Source organism: Nicotiana tomentosiformis, chromosome 11 (genome assembly GCF_000390325.3).
Source record: "Nicotiana tomentosiformis chromosome 11, ASM39032v3, whole genome shotgun sequence".
NCBI lineage: Eukaryota > Viridiplantae > Streptophyta > Magnoliopsida > Solanales > Solanaceae > Nicotiana > Nicotiana tomentosiformis.
Window position 1 is genome coordinate 23,229,734 of NC_090822.1, and position 12,826 is coordinate 23,242,559.

Genomic DNA, 12,826 nt, shown 5'->3' on the forward strand with positions numbered 1-12,826 from the left:
AACAGGATAAAACAATTCAACAAGAGAATACATAGCTAACATGCACCTAGCAGACCTCATGCTTTCTATAATCATATCAGATAGCTTAACCAGCCAAGAAGAGCACCTCATGTAGTGCAGGAGCATCATTAGTGCCATCGCCAGTTACAGCTACAACATGGCCCTTACTCCTTAGTGCTTGAACAAGCAAGAGCTTATCATTAGGAGAAGATCTTCCCATAACCTGGACATGATGTGAATTTAAAAGTGAGGAAAAACCTTGTTGAACGACTAAGAATAGTCTAGTTTCATTCCATACCGATATTTTCTCTGCCACTTCCTTTCTATCTTCCTCCGATAAAGCTCTAAACCTCTTCCCTTCAATCAGGTTTGGTTCAGTTGCATCAGCATCAGACTTAAGAATCCCACATTCCAAAGCTATTGCTCTTGCTGTTTGTAAGTTGTCACCAGTGACCATCCTTACCTGTGAATTTGAGGGAAAACAGATTTATGCTTTTACATATATTGAAAGGCAGCAGGGCAGCTAAAATATTTCAAAAAGGATTGGAAGCAACAACCACTTGTACAACAGTATATCCTATAGTAGTGGACATCCTACACTATGAGCATATAACAAAGCTCCCCATGCTGGGACTTCCTAAGTTCAAATATGAAAGGTATAGGGTACAATATGAACAAAAAGAATCATACAATGTTACAGCCTTATACAGTCATAACATGTATTGCACACTACAAAGTTTTTAAGAGATGAATCAACCATTTAAGACTTCACCAAGCACGCAAGAGGAACACAGCTTGTCAAGGAAAACATTCACTAGTACATTCACAGAACAGTATAGCTGGTCACAAAAGTTAAGAACTTCCACAGATTAACAAGCAGCTGATCTGCCTAATCTGTTTGAGAGTTCCATGAATCTGAAACAATCTCTAAGAAAGTATACCAATTACGCTCAATTCTATATTGTTCAGGCATCGTACTGTTCGTCCAAAACCACAATTACGATGAAACCAAAAAGAATATTGATATATTCATTAAAAAAGACAAGTATCACAGACTTCCTACCAAGAACTGCCAATCATCCATGGAGTTTACAACTCTCCACATTGTTTCCTTATGACACCAGAAACCAAGTATTTATGATATTAATGACACAAGTACCTTCAATTGGATAAACTGTATGAAAACTGACAATCTGACATGCTTGAGCAAAATGCCATTGACAAACACAAACAGGACATTAATAGAAAATAAAATACAGATATATACAGAAGCAAAGATAGACACTTTATCTTAATTAAGAAATAGGCTAATTACAATATATATATATATATGCGCAAATTACTACAATACGAAACCAGAAAGACAAAAGCACAAACACTGAAACACGTGTTCATAACTAGAGAGTTCAAAAATCATTCTAGATAAAGTATGTAATCTGAGGTCCAGTAAGCAAAGGCTTTTTCCTTCAAATTTATGGTAAAACAGAGATGCGACCATCATTGAGCTAATAACACATGAAAAAACAAATAATAAGAATTAAGGCAGGCTCAATACAGCGTTGTGTTTCAAAGAACCAAATGCAAATGCATTGTTCCAAATTACCTTCACTCCAGCATCAATACATAACTGAACTGCATCTCTTACACCTGGTCGGCATGGATCCTATAAGATACATGTGAAGAATTAATTACATGTGATAAGAGCAAATTAAACGATACTTCTGCATTATATATGCTTCAAATGGAAAGGGTATGTAGAGAAAAGAGAAAGTGAAATGAATTGTAACTGCAGAACAGGCTATGAGAGTGCACAGTAAGTGTAAAATTTAGCACCCAGTTCCTTAAATTATCCAGGCTTAAAGATAGAGTTGAAGCCGGGCTTGGCTTATACTTTTTTCAAGGTTGAGCTCAGTCAAAGACTCATCAAAATTCAAACGTCAAGCTAGCTTTTCTTCCTATTTCTCGTATAATTATACCCCCGACCCCACATGTGGGATTACACTGGGTTTGTTGTTGTTTGTTGTTGTTTTTATTGAGAAAGATATAAGTCACCATTTCTGCAATTAAAAATATTTGAGGAGGAAAGCCTAGTCCTTGACCAGTGGCCCTAACCATCACTCTTATCTCTCCATCCATTCTCCAACTTCCTAGCCACCATCGCTACTTCTTCTCCAAGTCGCAGAAACATGTTCACCATTCAACCTCCCCATGGTTTTGGTTCCCCACCACAGATTGATTTTGCTTCGCTGCTTAAATCTTTTTCACCCTGTTCTTCACCACTGTTGCTCCATAGCATCTCCGCTATAAGTTTCAGTGCCCGAAGACTGACTACCTTCCACTCTTACTGCTGCTTTCCAGCTGGAAAACGTAACTTAATTTTGAAGATCTCATGGAATTAATGTCAACAAGGCGATATATCATCTCCAACCTCAAGCTTGGGAATTTGCCTTCATAGACGTACTATTTATGGGTTTCAATTAAAAAGCGTTATCAGGTTAAATAAAGCAAACTTGAAAATTATCTTGGTTGTCAGCTTCCAAAGTCGCTTTATCTGTTTGCCCACCCTAGGTAAGCCTAGGGCTCACAATCTCAAGTTGCTGAATCATCTCCTTTGTGTGAGCACGAGCAGCAACTTTCAGTCAGCCAAGCCCAAAAACAGTACAGAAAAGGATCAATTCAAGATTACCCCATAAAGATCTCAGCTTAGTTTTAATTTGACATGCAAATTTACACCCTTTAAACAGACTAGCAGAATAATTGAATAACTTGGAGTTCTTTAACATTTTCTTCAGTCTGCTGCAGAAAAGTTACCCTTGGCGCATAGAAGAGAGAAATGTCCTATAAAAACAAAACAAAACAGGTTTAAAGTGTTTTGCAAAGTACCTTAATGCCAACAATGGCAAGCAATACCAGATCACCCTCAGGTATTTGCCATTGCTCTACTTCTTCTTCGTTGGGAACTTTCTCAACATCATATTGTCTATAGGCAATAGCAACGCATCGCAAACTTGATGCTGCCATGTCATTGATGGATTGCTTGAAATGAGACACCTGTGGACCATAAATACTCAGAACTAAAGCTGAAAATTTATAGAATAATGCTAAATCTTTTTCGGGTCAGTAGAATTATGCTATATCTTATGCAGCAGCGCATAGAATTGATAACTGAAAATTTATAGAATAATGATAAATCTTTTCTGGGTCAATAGTAAATGTTCAAGGAACACACCATTCAACTTTGCGTTGTTCTTATCTTTTGAAGTGCCTAATTCAAATTCAATGGTTCATAGTAAAAATACTCGGAGTGATAACTGACCGATATTTCTCAAAATGAAGAAAAATATAGTGCACTTTTTAAATCAGGTTAAAGTTGCTAGTGAATAAATAATTTTTAGTTTCTTCAACGGATCAACTGCTTGATAAGACCAACATTTACACAAACCTTATCATCACCCAGAGGAACCACCGACCCATTCTCATCAATGAAACTTGTACAACAAGAGAGAACAATCTCAGCCGCCCCTTTCCAGTGCAAGTGAACCTCAGAATCATGCTGCAAAACACCAAACCACACATCCAGCATCAATACATCTCTAATCAAGAAACACGGTATTGGTAACGCCTAAGGCATTGTTTGGATATAAAACCAATTTAATAAGGTGGTTTCTCAACGATCATAAAGCTGTAAGAACTAAATTCCGACTTCCAACCTTCCAGATAGCTTTAAGACTTTTTCCCTATCACGAGGAAAACTTATGGCACCTAAAGAAGAGATGGACATGTTCTTTTGACAAGTAAGAAGAGATGGACACAGAAGCAATTTTCTGTGAATCATCTGGATACCAAATAAAAGAACCAGATTTTCTGAACATCAACTAAGCATCTTTTGGTCTTTGTGCTAATCAAATAGAAAAAAATCTAGCGAAAGTGCAAGAATGATAAAAGCAACATGAATAAACAAGCTTTACACTATATGGCTACTATTCTTAACAATGATGAAATGGGAATCGTATGTCGGTTTTTATATTAGTTTGATTTTCCTGTAAAGTCCTCAAGTAGAGTAACAAAGGTTTAACACTAAAGACCAGTCATATTATATGATAAGAAAAGAAGTTTCAGAATTGAGCATTGCATTACCAGCTTCACAGCAACGCCACCTCTTTTTTTCTCTGAGTTGAATGGGAAAGCATGGATAATGGATGCTTTTGATCGTACTGCATCAAAATTCATCCCTAGCTGTAGAAGAAACAGTTTACTTAAGAGAATTTTGACATCAATTACTATAAGCATAAAGCAAGCATAATTACATTGACACCCCATTGGAGAATAGCTTTCTCTGTCGGCGATCCGGAAATCTCAGCAGCAGCACCACCCTATCAGAAAATGAGCAAGCATGTGATCTTCAATTGCAGTATCTTCTCTATCTAAATGCATAAAGGTAATCCCCACAAAATGATAAAGCAAAAGCGGTAAGACCACTCATAACTGATAACACGAAATCACACCATAAAGAGTCAAAGGACTCCACAGTGGCAGAGAAGGTGCTTCAGCAATTGTTTAGTTAGAGAGTATTCTGAAACAATATCTGTTGTTTTCTTTGATAAGCAGAAAATTTGTAAACATAAATCATTAGCATGGACCCTAGGGGCCCATGTTGCTGGACATATCAAGCAGTATCTCACCACCCAGAGGATTTTTGCTGACAAATCCACCACTTTATACAATTGCTATTCATCCTGCGGTTCATTCTACTGTTAATATTCAAAAAGCCTAGAGTACACCAGCACTGTAAATCCCTGTCAACTTAGCAAGTAAGCTTTCATAATTGAAACACTAGATTTCAAGGCTACTCGTTCATGTCAAAACTCGCCATCACTTCTAGCAGACCACAAGGGCAACATACAGCTCAAAAATTTCAACTACCATATTAAAACGTAGAAAATTATAAATATAAGCGAGGAATACAGTTCCTAAACTAGTATATATGGAACAGCAGATTCACACCATTCAGAGTTATCAGATTACTTCCTCAAACTTCTATAGTATATGTCAGCAGCATATTGTTAAGCATAAGTGCAATCAAGAACTCCTTTCAATTCATAATCTAGACCCACAAGTCAGGTGTTAGTGTAACTTGATTTTACTTTACCAAAAGTGTTTCATTTATGCAAAGGACAAATAAATAAACACCCATTTGGAAACAATACTAACACTGATTGAGACCATCAGCTGGGAGCAGCTAATGTTACACCACAACCTAAGAAATAAAAGCACAGTCCACTCTCTCTCATCTTAGTAGATTCAGCTTCAGATCATAACTTAAGACCCACTTGTTTACACCATAACCGAGGAAATGATTCCTCGGTCATCCATTTGACATGATCTGTAGCCCAACATATATAGCCTGACTCGTGCATGTATCAATTAGTAGTGAAAGAAAATACTTTGTAACAGTTGAAAAGTTGATATGATGGAAAAAGCGAAAAAACTACACCGCAGTCCCAAACAAGTTGGGGTTGGCTCATATGATGGAAAAAGCATTACATCAAAATCTAAATCAATATATTAAATGCCTTTGATACTTGAAACATGTGAAAATCGTATGAAATAGTATTATGAATACTATAGCGTTACGCATTCTGGATTTTCCAAAGACAATGCAATATAAATTGGAGGATGGACACTAACATTTTGTTACCCGAGTTAAATTAACATCTGAAGGCAAAGGAGAGAAATCACGTCTAGGCTCTCAACAGAGCTGACAATTCTTTATTAACTTACCTGTGGCACAAAAATGCTTCCAGTGGTATTCAGTCCCACTCCTTCATGGAGTAGAGACAACACAGTTGGAGGCACTGCAGATCTATCATCAGGTGGATCAATCTTTTTACCGCAGACATATGCCTCAACCACAGTCATCTACAAAGTAAAAATTAAAATAGAATTGAAGCTCGGCACCATTGTAAAGCAAAGCTGTATACAATATAAATTGGCTCTTCATACACAACATCAGCGCTAAACCCAGTCCCAACCAAGAAGGGGAAAATGGAACAAAAAAGGAAAGGAAGAGAAAGTGGGGAAAAAGTACAAGAGGTTGTAAAAAATTCCACCTGATTCAAAGTCAAGGTTCCAGTTTTATCACTGCAAATTGTAGTTGCAGAGCCCATAGTTTCACAAGCAGAAAGCCTTCTCACCTGCAGTTAAATGTTGTTTAGAACACAGAATATCTTAAGAAAAGAATTCAGAGAAAGATTACTGCTCCTACCAAAGCCTTATCTGCCATCATTTTCCTCATTGAATAGGCAAGCCTGCAAGATTATAGTTGACCACAAGTCAGACTACTTCATACCAGTTGTGGAAACACATGAATATATTATTGCAAAGACAAATAGTAAATTCTCCAAAGTTGATGAAGAACACAAGGACCAAAATAATTAATCACTTGGAGATCTACCTTCACAACCAACAGATTTGAGCTTAACAACCAAGGCATCTAACAGAGAAGCAAGAACTGAAGGACCGTACTTACGTTAGGGTAACTGCCAAAGGAAGTCCTTCTGGCACTGCCACAACCACAATAGTAACCTACATTTTCCACAGGTTCACTGATTTCAGATGACAAACAATTAAAGAACATAAAGGTCATAAAAAAGAGCACATACAGCAACAGTGAAGATCTTTATAGCTCCATCTACAGCCTTGCCAACCCTTGTTTTCCCAGCTTTGAATTGAACAGTGCCGTCTGGGTTATAAGTATGCCCAGTAAAGAATCTGTTCATAAAATCTCAAACTTAAGACTCTTGGAACAGTAGAGGCAAGGTGAAGTGATAAGAGCGTCAATTGAACTCCAGCACTACCTGATCATAAGGACAATCAGAACAGCTAAAGCTACAGTGAGACCAACTATACCAATGAAGGTTGCCACCCCATTCAAACGGACCTAAAATGAATTGTACAAAAAAATTTAAGTAGTGAATGTTGATCCTTCAGCGCGGTCATAACATTTTACACCCAAATAACCTGCAATGGTGTTTCCTCTCCATTATCCTCTGTAATGCTTGCCATCAGCAATCCCCATTCTGTGTTTATTCCAACGCCTATCACCTGAAAATGAACACTAATGTGTTTAAAATCTTTCGATCAATCAATCGAGCATGCCTCAATCTCAAACAAAGTTGGAGTTGATCATATGAACTCCTTGTAAGCATTCCGCTCTATCCAGGCCCAAACCATTCCAATGCTTTGCTTATTTAATGTCTTTGCAACAAATTAGGGATCTCTAAAGTCATTTGAATATTAGAAATTAAGGTTTAGCGGAAATGACCAAAGTAGTCCCTTCAACACACTAACGTCATACAGAAAAGGAGCCTACCAGCATCGTTCCATAGCCATCGGCTACTTTGCATCCAGACATAAGGAAAGGTGATTTTGAATCCTTGTGAACCTGGGTAACAAATTAATATCAGTTAAAAAGGAAACAGCAGTGTAACCTAAGAGATTACTAGAAACACTCACAATCTTGCTCTCTCCTGTCATGCTTGATTCATCAATCGCAAGAGAGTGACCCGAGATTAATATTCCATCAGCAGGTACCTGCAATCAATGTAGAAAAATAAATTCATAGAAAGATTATATCGTAGTTACAACATCAAAAAAGGGAAGAAAAAGAAACTGACCTGGTCACCAATTTTCAGAGGCACAACATCACCAACAACTACATCAAATATTGAAACGGGAATTCTCCGCCCACCTCTAACAACCTGTACAAAGTACGCTAAGAATATTTGAAAAAAACAAAAGGGAAGGACAGAAAACAGGAGACTGTCACAAGCAATACACCGGGAAAGAGTAGAAGACAAACCTCAATTTGTATGTTCTGCTTCTCTTCATTAAGATTTTGAAACTGAAGTGATTGCTTATAGTCACTAACAGCTGCAAATTCATACAGTAGAAATGTCCAGTTACAAACAGGAGAGCAAGAAAATGAACTTTTAAACTAAGGCTTTATTCATTAGTCAGATATAATCCAGAGGCTAAAAGGTTTCTATGCAATGGATTGTATCAACAACTTTAAATTTGGGAAAATAAATATAGACAAGTAAAGGCATGTTAGACTTAGATGCCTTTTTAATAAGCTGTTTATGATATTGTTGTAATTGAAACTACTATTCAAGAGCACACAAGATTTTCTGCTCTGAACTCGTTTTCCTTTCACAGTTTCTTTTCCAACTCATATGCTGTGTTTACTCGTCTAACTAGGCGAAGAATCACAGACTTGACAACATCTGCATCCTTATAACAAAATAATGTGATAATGCTTTTGGTATTTCGGTATTAGCACTGAACATGTAGTTTTCTTTTTATCCTACAAGTTGCTTGCAAAATGGACAGTTATACCTTAAGAAAAAAACCTAAATAAGAAGTGATACTGGAACTGTAAGTTGTAGAAGCATTGGTTGCTACGAAAAATCAATTTGCCGATTAGGAACTTGGAGGGAGATATTGAATTATTCATGAAATGTTTACCCCAGTGCAGGAGATGTTCATCTAGAGCTCGAGTCTTAAGTCTCTTATACATTATCTCTAGTATAATGCACAAAATAATGATCTTGCCTTATCCCATCTGGCATAGCAAATGACTCTTGGACTTCTACTATGTAAAAATCCTCCATGTACGATTGGCATATATATCAAACTACGATTATCAGTATGGTCATCAATCAGTCACTCAGTCTATACCATCCTGAATTAAATATCAACTAACCTAATCAGTCTCTCAGTCTTTCCCTTTCTAAATCAAATTTCAACTAAGTTTGTAGTTCTGAAGTTTGATATGGAATTCAAAGAATATCAACTTAAGCAATCTAAAGACCGAATCCGACCATGTTATTGATAAATTATCCAGTGTTAAGAGTTGATTTGACATTGCACATTTTTCATATCAGCCAAATTAAACACAAGTTTAACATCAAGACCTCTACTGAAATAAAATCTCTATGTAAATCCTTGTACCTGTCACAACTATGACAATAATCACTGCCAAAGCAATGCTTCCTCCATCGTACCATCCTTCTTTTATACCCTAACAGAACAAGCTTAAATTAGAGCAGAGAAGAAACTCACGAGACAGATATTGAATTACTTGTTTGAAGACAAAACATAGTGGAAAAGTTAGACATAACATGCCAAATAATTGTTGAGAAAAAGGAAAAGAATAAAGATGTTCATGGACACAAATTGATGGATATTGGTGCATTGTTCTCTATATGCTTATCATAAGTGCAATTCCGATAAAAGAAAAGGAACATAAGAGCTTTTTTTATAGTTAAGAACGTAAAAAATTTTACTAACACAAATGTGTTTTTCAAGATCTACAAAGCTATAACCATTCACCCCCGGCCGCAGTTGTGTAAATCTACAAATTATATCTCCACTCAATATCAATAAAGGAAAACAGAGATTCTTTCTACTGAAATTTCAATAAATAGTTTCCCAGTGCAGGATTTATATCCTAAAATCAGGAACAGAAATAATCATGTGTTTCAGCCCACCTCAGTCTTTATGCCCAGCGCCAATGATGCAGCTGCGGCTACCATCAAAATAATCAGGGTTGTATCACAGCAAGCTTCCCAGACAAACCTCTACAGTGGAGAACACAAGAAAAGGGTGACTATGTTTGATGATAAATAACGTGATAATGATTCTCAACAATAAATCACGGCATTAAATGATGCAATAACTATAACACATACCCAGAAACTCCTCCCTTTCTTCCGAGGATATGTGTTGGATCCATATGCATTCTTCCGTTTCAGCAGATCTACTTCATCTCCATCAATTCCTTTATCTAAATTTGTTTTCAACTTCTCTGACACCCCTTTAACCTGATGTTACAACATTTCATAACAGAAATAGAGAAGACTATAACTTCATCCAGCACTCGTATGACTCGAAGAAAAAAATTAAAGATTTTGAAGGTGAACTTGCCCCTCCACATCGCTGCAAAGCAGGGACGTCGTGCTCTCTAGACATATACGCCAGCTCCTCTTGGCTGATATCAAACTCGCCGAGGGAGGTAGTAGTTGTGGGCAACGTCTTAAGAGCCTCATCCCCTAAAATAAGAAACACATAAGACAAATAGTATTCTGCCAAAACATGTGACAAACAGAAAAATCTACCATTTGAAAACACGACTAGAAGATGCTGCCTCAAAGATGCACCTATAGCAGATCATTCAAAACTATAGCAAAACAGCCCAATGGTATTACTCACCTTCAACTACAAAACAAAGTCACTGATTCTTTTGGCATAAAATATCAGCAAAGATATAGCAATTGCAGTAAGAGAGTAACTATGGAAGAAAGTCCTACTTAATTCGATTACCATGTTTTCCTTTCTGTCATAAACTCTTTGCAGCAACAATTATCCATCAGTAATTAACTCTGCTTCTGTATTCTTGGTTTGCGACAACAAGCATATTTTAACCTATTTCTTAATTTTAGTATAATAACCATGAGACATATTTTTTACTATCCACTTTTCCCCACTTACATCAGCATTCCGGTTATTAAAAAAAAAAAGGGCAGCCCGGTGCACTAAGCTCCCGCTATGCGCAGGGTCCGGGGAAGGGCTGGACCACAAGGGTCTATCGTACGCAGCCTTACCCTACATTTCTGTAAGAGGCTGTTTCCACGGCTCGAACCCGTGACATCCTGGTCACATGGCAGCAACTTTACTAGTTACACCAAGGCTCCCCTTCCATTCCGGTAATTAGATATGGACAAATTTAGCTAAAGCTAAACAGTCAGCGCTGTCACATCATAGATTTCACTCGATGACTTAAAGTAGCATCGGGAAGTGTTTACCATTGACTGTTCGCCCCGCTTCTTGAAAAAGAACAGCTGCCTGATTCATTGCAAAAAGGAACAAACATTATTTACTTCCATTTAAAGCACTGAAGGGTAACATGAATATTGGAGAGTAATATTTACCCGAATAACTTGGGCATGGGTTCTTATTTTAGCAATCAATTGCTTTCTTTCTTCTTCCTTTTTTAAGTCCAAGGTATATCGAAATCGACGAGAAGCATTAAGGACAAGCGCAGCTTGCTGAAAGATTAGTCAGGTCAGCAAAAGTTTATACCGATCATAAATAAATGGAAGAAAAGCAGTTCCCAAGAATTTTGAATAATAAATTAAATTCATAAAGGGAAAAGGCAAACATGCAGCAGTTGTCTAACCGGCAAAGAAACAAAGAAATCTAAAGCACCAGCTTCTCCAACACATCGACAAACAAAATATAACAAAAGACAATTCACATAACCAGCAAACGAACTGCCCTCTGCCATTTTGGAAAATAAGATTTATTGTCTTCTTGAAGGCATAACCGCCATCATGGGATTGGCTTCAATTACAGTCTCACCACTGTAGTAGTGTCCATACATTCCACAATTAAAAAAAAATCACCCTTGAAGTAATTTTAAAAAACAAAATGCTATCATAAAGGAACGTGGACGTTGATAGCCACATTGCATTGGGTAAGAGAAAAGCTTTGACACACCACATATATCCCCTTGGTAATTATAAAATTTGGATTCACTATAGACCATCAGAAGGACCACGCTGTAACCATTTGGGTTTTGGCGACGGTTGCAACAACGAATTTTTTCCTTTTGGCATAAACAATCAATGGCTCCACTTCCTTTTATATGTTTATCAAGAAACTCACAGGGAATCAGAGACCAATTTCTCAGTGCATTATCTCAAATGTAAACCAAGTCGCTCATGATAGACTGATAAAAAAGGTTAATATTAGAAAATTTTCAAATATAAACATGACGGATTGAAGGCAATAAAGACTATCCTTTCAGTCTCATCACCAACATGGGCCACAAGAAAACTCTAAACAAGTTAATAAAAAGAGGATAAACTAGAATAAATGAAACGCTTTAAAAGCAGAAAATCAATGTCTCTAGCAGTGATACCTAAGTTCCATCGTATCTCAAACTTCTCCCTCCAGTCAATTCATTAAGCATTGTCAAACAGGTGATTCAAGTCATCCATTTTAAAAATTAAAATAAAAAAACTCGCATATTGAAAGGATGGAAGTTGGAGAAAGCTGTCATTTCACAAAGCCAATACCAAATTCACTGACAAATAACCCTAAAGAAAAACTATAATCCATTTCCCCAGAAGTCTTGACCTATCAGAAAACAAAAAATGGTTGCCACCTTATGCAAATTATACTCCATGGATCATTGGAGCACCTAGAAACGCCACCACTCCCTCAACTGCTCAACCCATAGAAGACCAATACGCAATTCTCCTAATAAAATAAACACTACCACAAAAGAAAATGATAGGTGAAACACTAAACAAAAACTAATAATCAAAACCCACAAAAATTGGATGTTGTGACTTACCAGAAAATCACTGAAGACTGTTACCACATTATTTAGCACTCTCAATATGTAAAATCAAAATTGACCAAGTTGAAACCGAAAAAAAAAAAAGATAAAATAACCAAATACGCAAATGGTCTTACAAACACAGTAAAGCCAAAACCATGGATCCTTAAACCCAACACCCTAGCCACCCACCCAGCACACACGCATCACAAGCACAAAAAGCACAAAACTGAAAGAAGAAAACCAATCGGAAAACACCCACTTGAAATTATCACCCTACACATGACAGGACATAACACCAACAAAAGTAAAAATACCCCAACATAATGCACCCCAAAAAAAACCCCACTGTATGCCCTGATATGTAAAAAAGATTTAGATCACCAGGTCACCCAAAAACGCAATTGCAGGTTCTCTATA

The 12,826-nt window shown here is 37.0% G+C and overlaps 1 protein-coding gene across 6 annotated transcripts in view; it reads right to left on the bottom strand.

Moving 5' to 3' along the window:
* LOC104096724 (calcium-transporting ATPase 8, plasma membrane-type) overlaps positions 1–12,826 on the bottom strand; it is a 33,253-nt gene that overhangs the window by 3,570 nt on the left and 16,857 nt on the right. For all 6 annotated transcript variants that reach the window (XM_070188060.1, XM_033656267.2, XM_070188061.1 and 3 more), the window contains 24 exons: positions 10,992–11,108; positions 10,866–10,905; positions 9,988–10,112; positions 9,753–9,884; positions 9,552–9,641; positions 9,013–9,082; positions 7,862–7,932; positions 7,677–7,760; positions 7,516–7,593; positions 7,373–7,444; positions 7,021–7,104; positions 6,858–6,940; positions 6,663–6,771; positions 6,530–6,585; positions 6,266–6,308; positions 6,111–6,194; positions 5,782–5,919; positions 4,308–4,373; positions 4,138–4,236; positions 3,443–3,553; positions 2,884–3,051; positions 1,604–1,663; positions 299–463; positions 107–223 (listed from right to left, as the gene is read on the bottom strand). In XM_070188060.1, the coding sequence (XP_070044161.1) occupies positions 107–223; positions 299–463; positions 1,604–1,663; positions 2,884–3,051; positions 3,443–3,553; positions 4,138–4,236; positions 4,308–4,373; positions 5,782–5,919; positions 6,111–6,194; positions 6,266–6,308; positions 6,530–6,585; positions 6,663–6,771; positions 6,858–6,940; positions 7,021–7,104; positions 7,373–7,444; positions 7,516–7,593; positions 7,677–7,760; positions 7,862–7,932; positions 9,013–9,082; positions 9,552–9,641; positions 9,753–9,884; positions 9,988–10,112; positions 10,866–10,905; positions 10,992–11,108 (2,262 nt within the window). The remainder of the gene's footprint in view (positions 1–106; positions 224–298; positions 464–1,603; positions 1,664–2,883; positions 3,052–3,442; positions 3,554–4,137; positions 4,237–4,307; positions 4,374–5,781; positions 5,920–6,110; positions 6,195–6,265; positions 6,309–6,529; positions 6,586–6,662; positions 6,772–6,857; positions 6,941–7,020; positions 7,105–7,372; positions 7,445–7,515; positions 7,594–7,676; positions 7,761–7,861; positions 7,933–9,012; positions 9,083–9,551; positions 9,642–9,752; positions 9,885–9,987; positions 10,113–10,865; positions 10,906–10,991; positions 11,109–12,826) is intronic.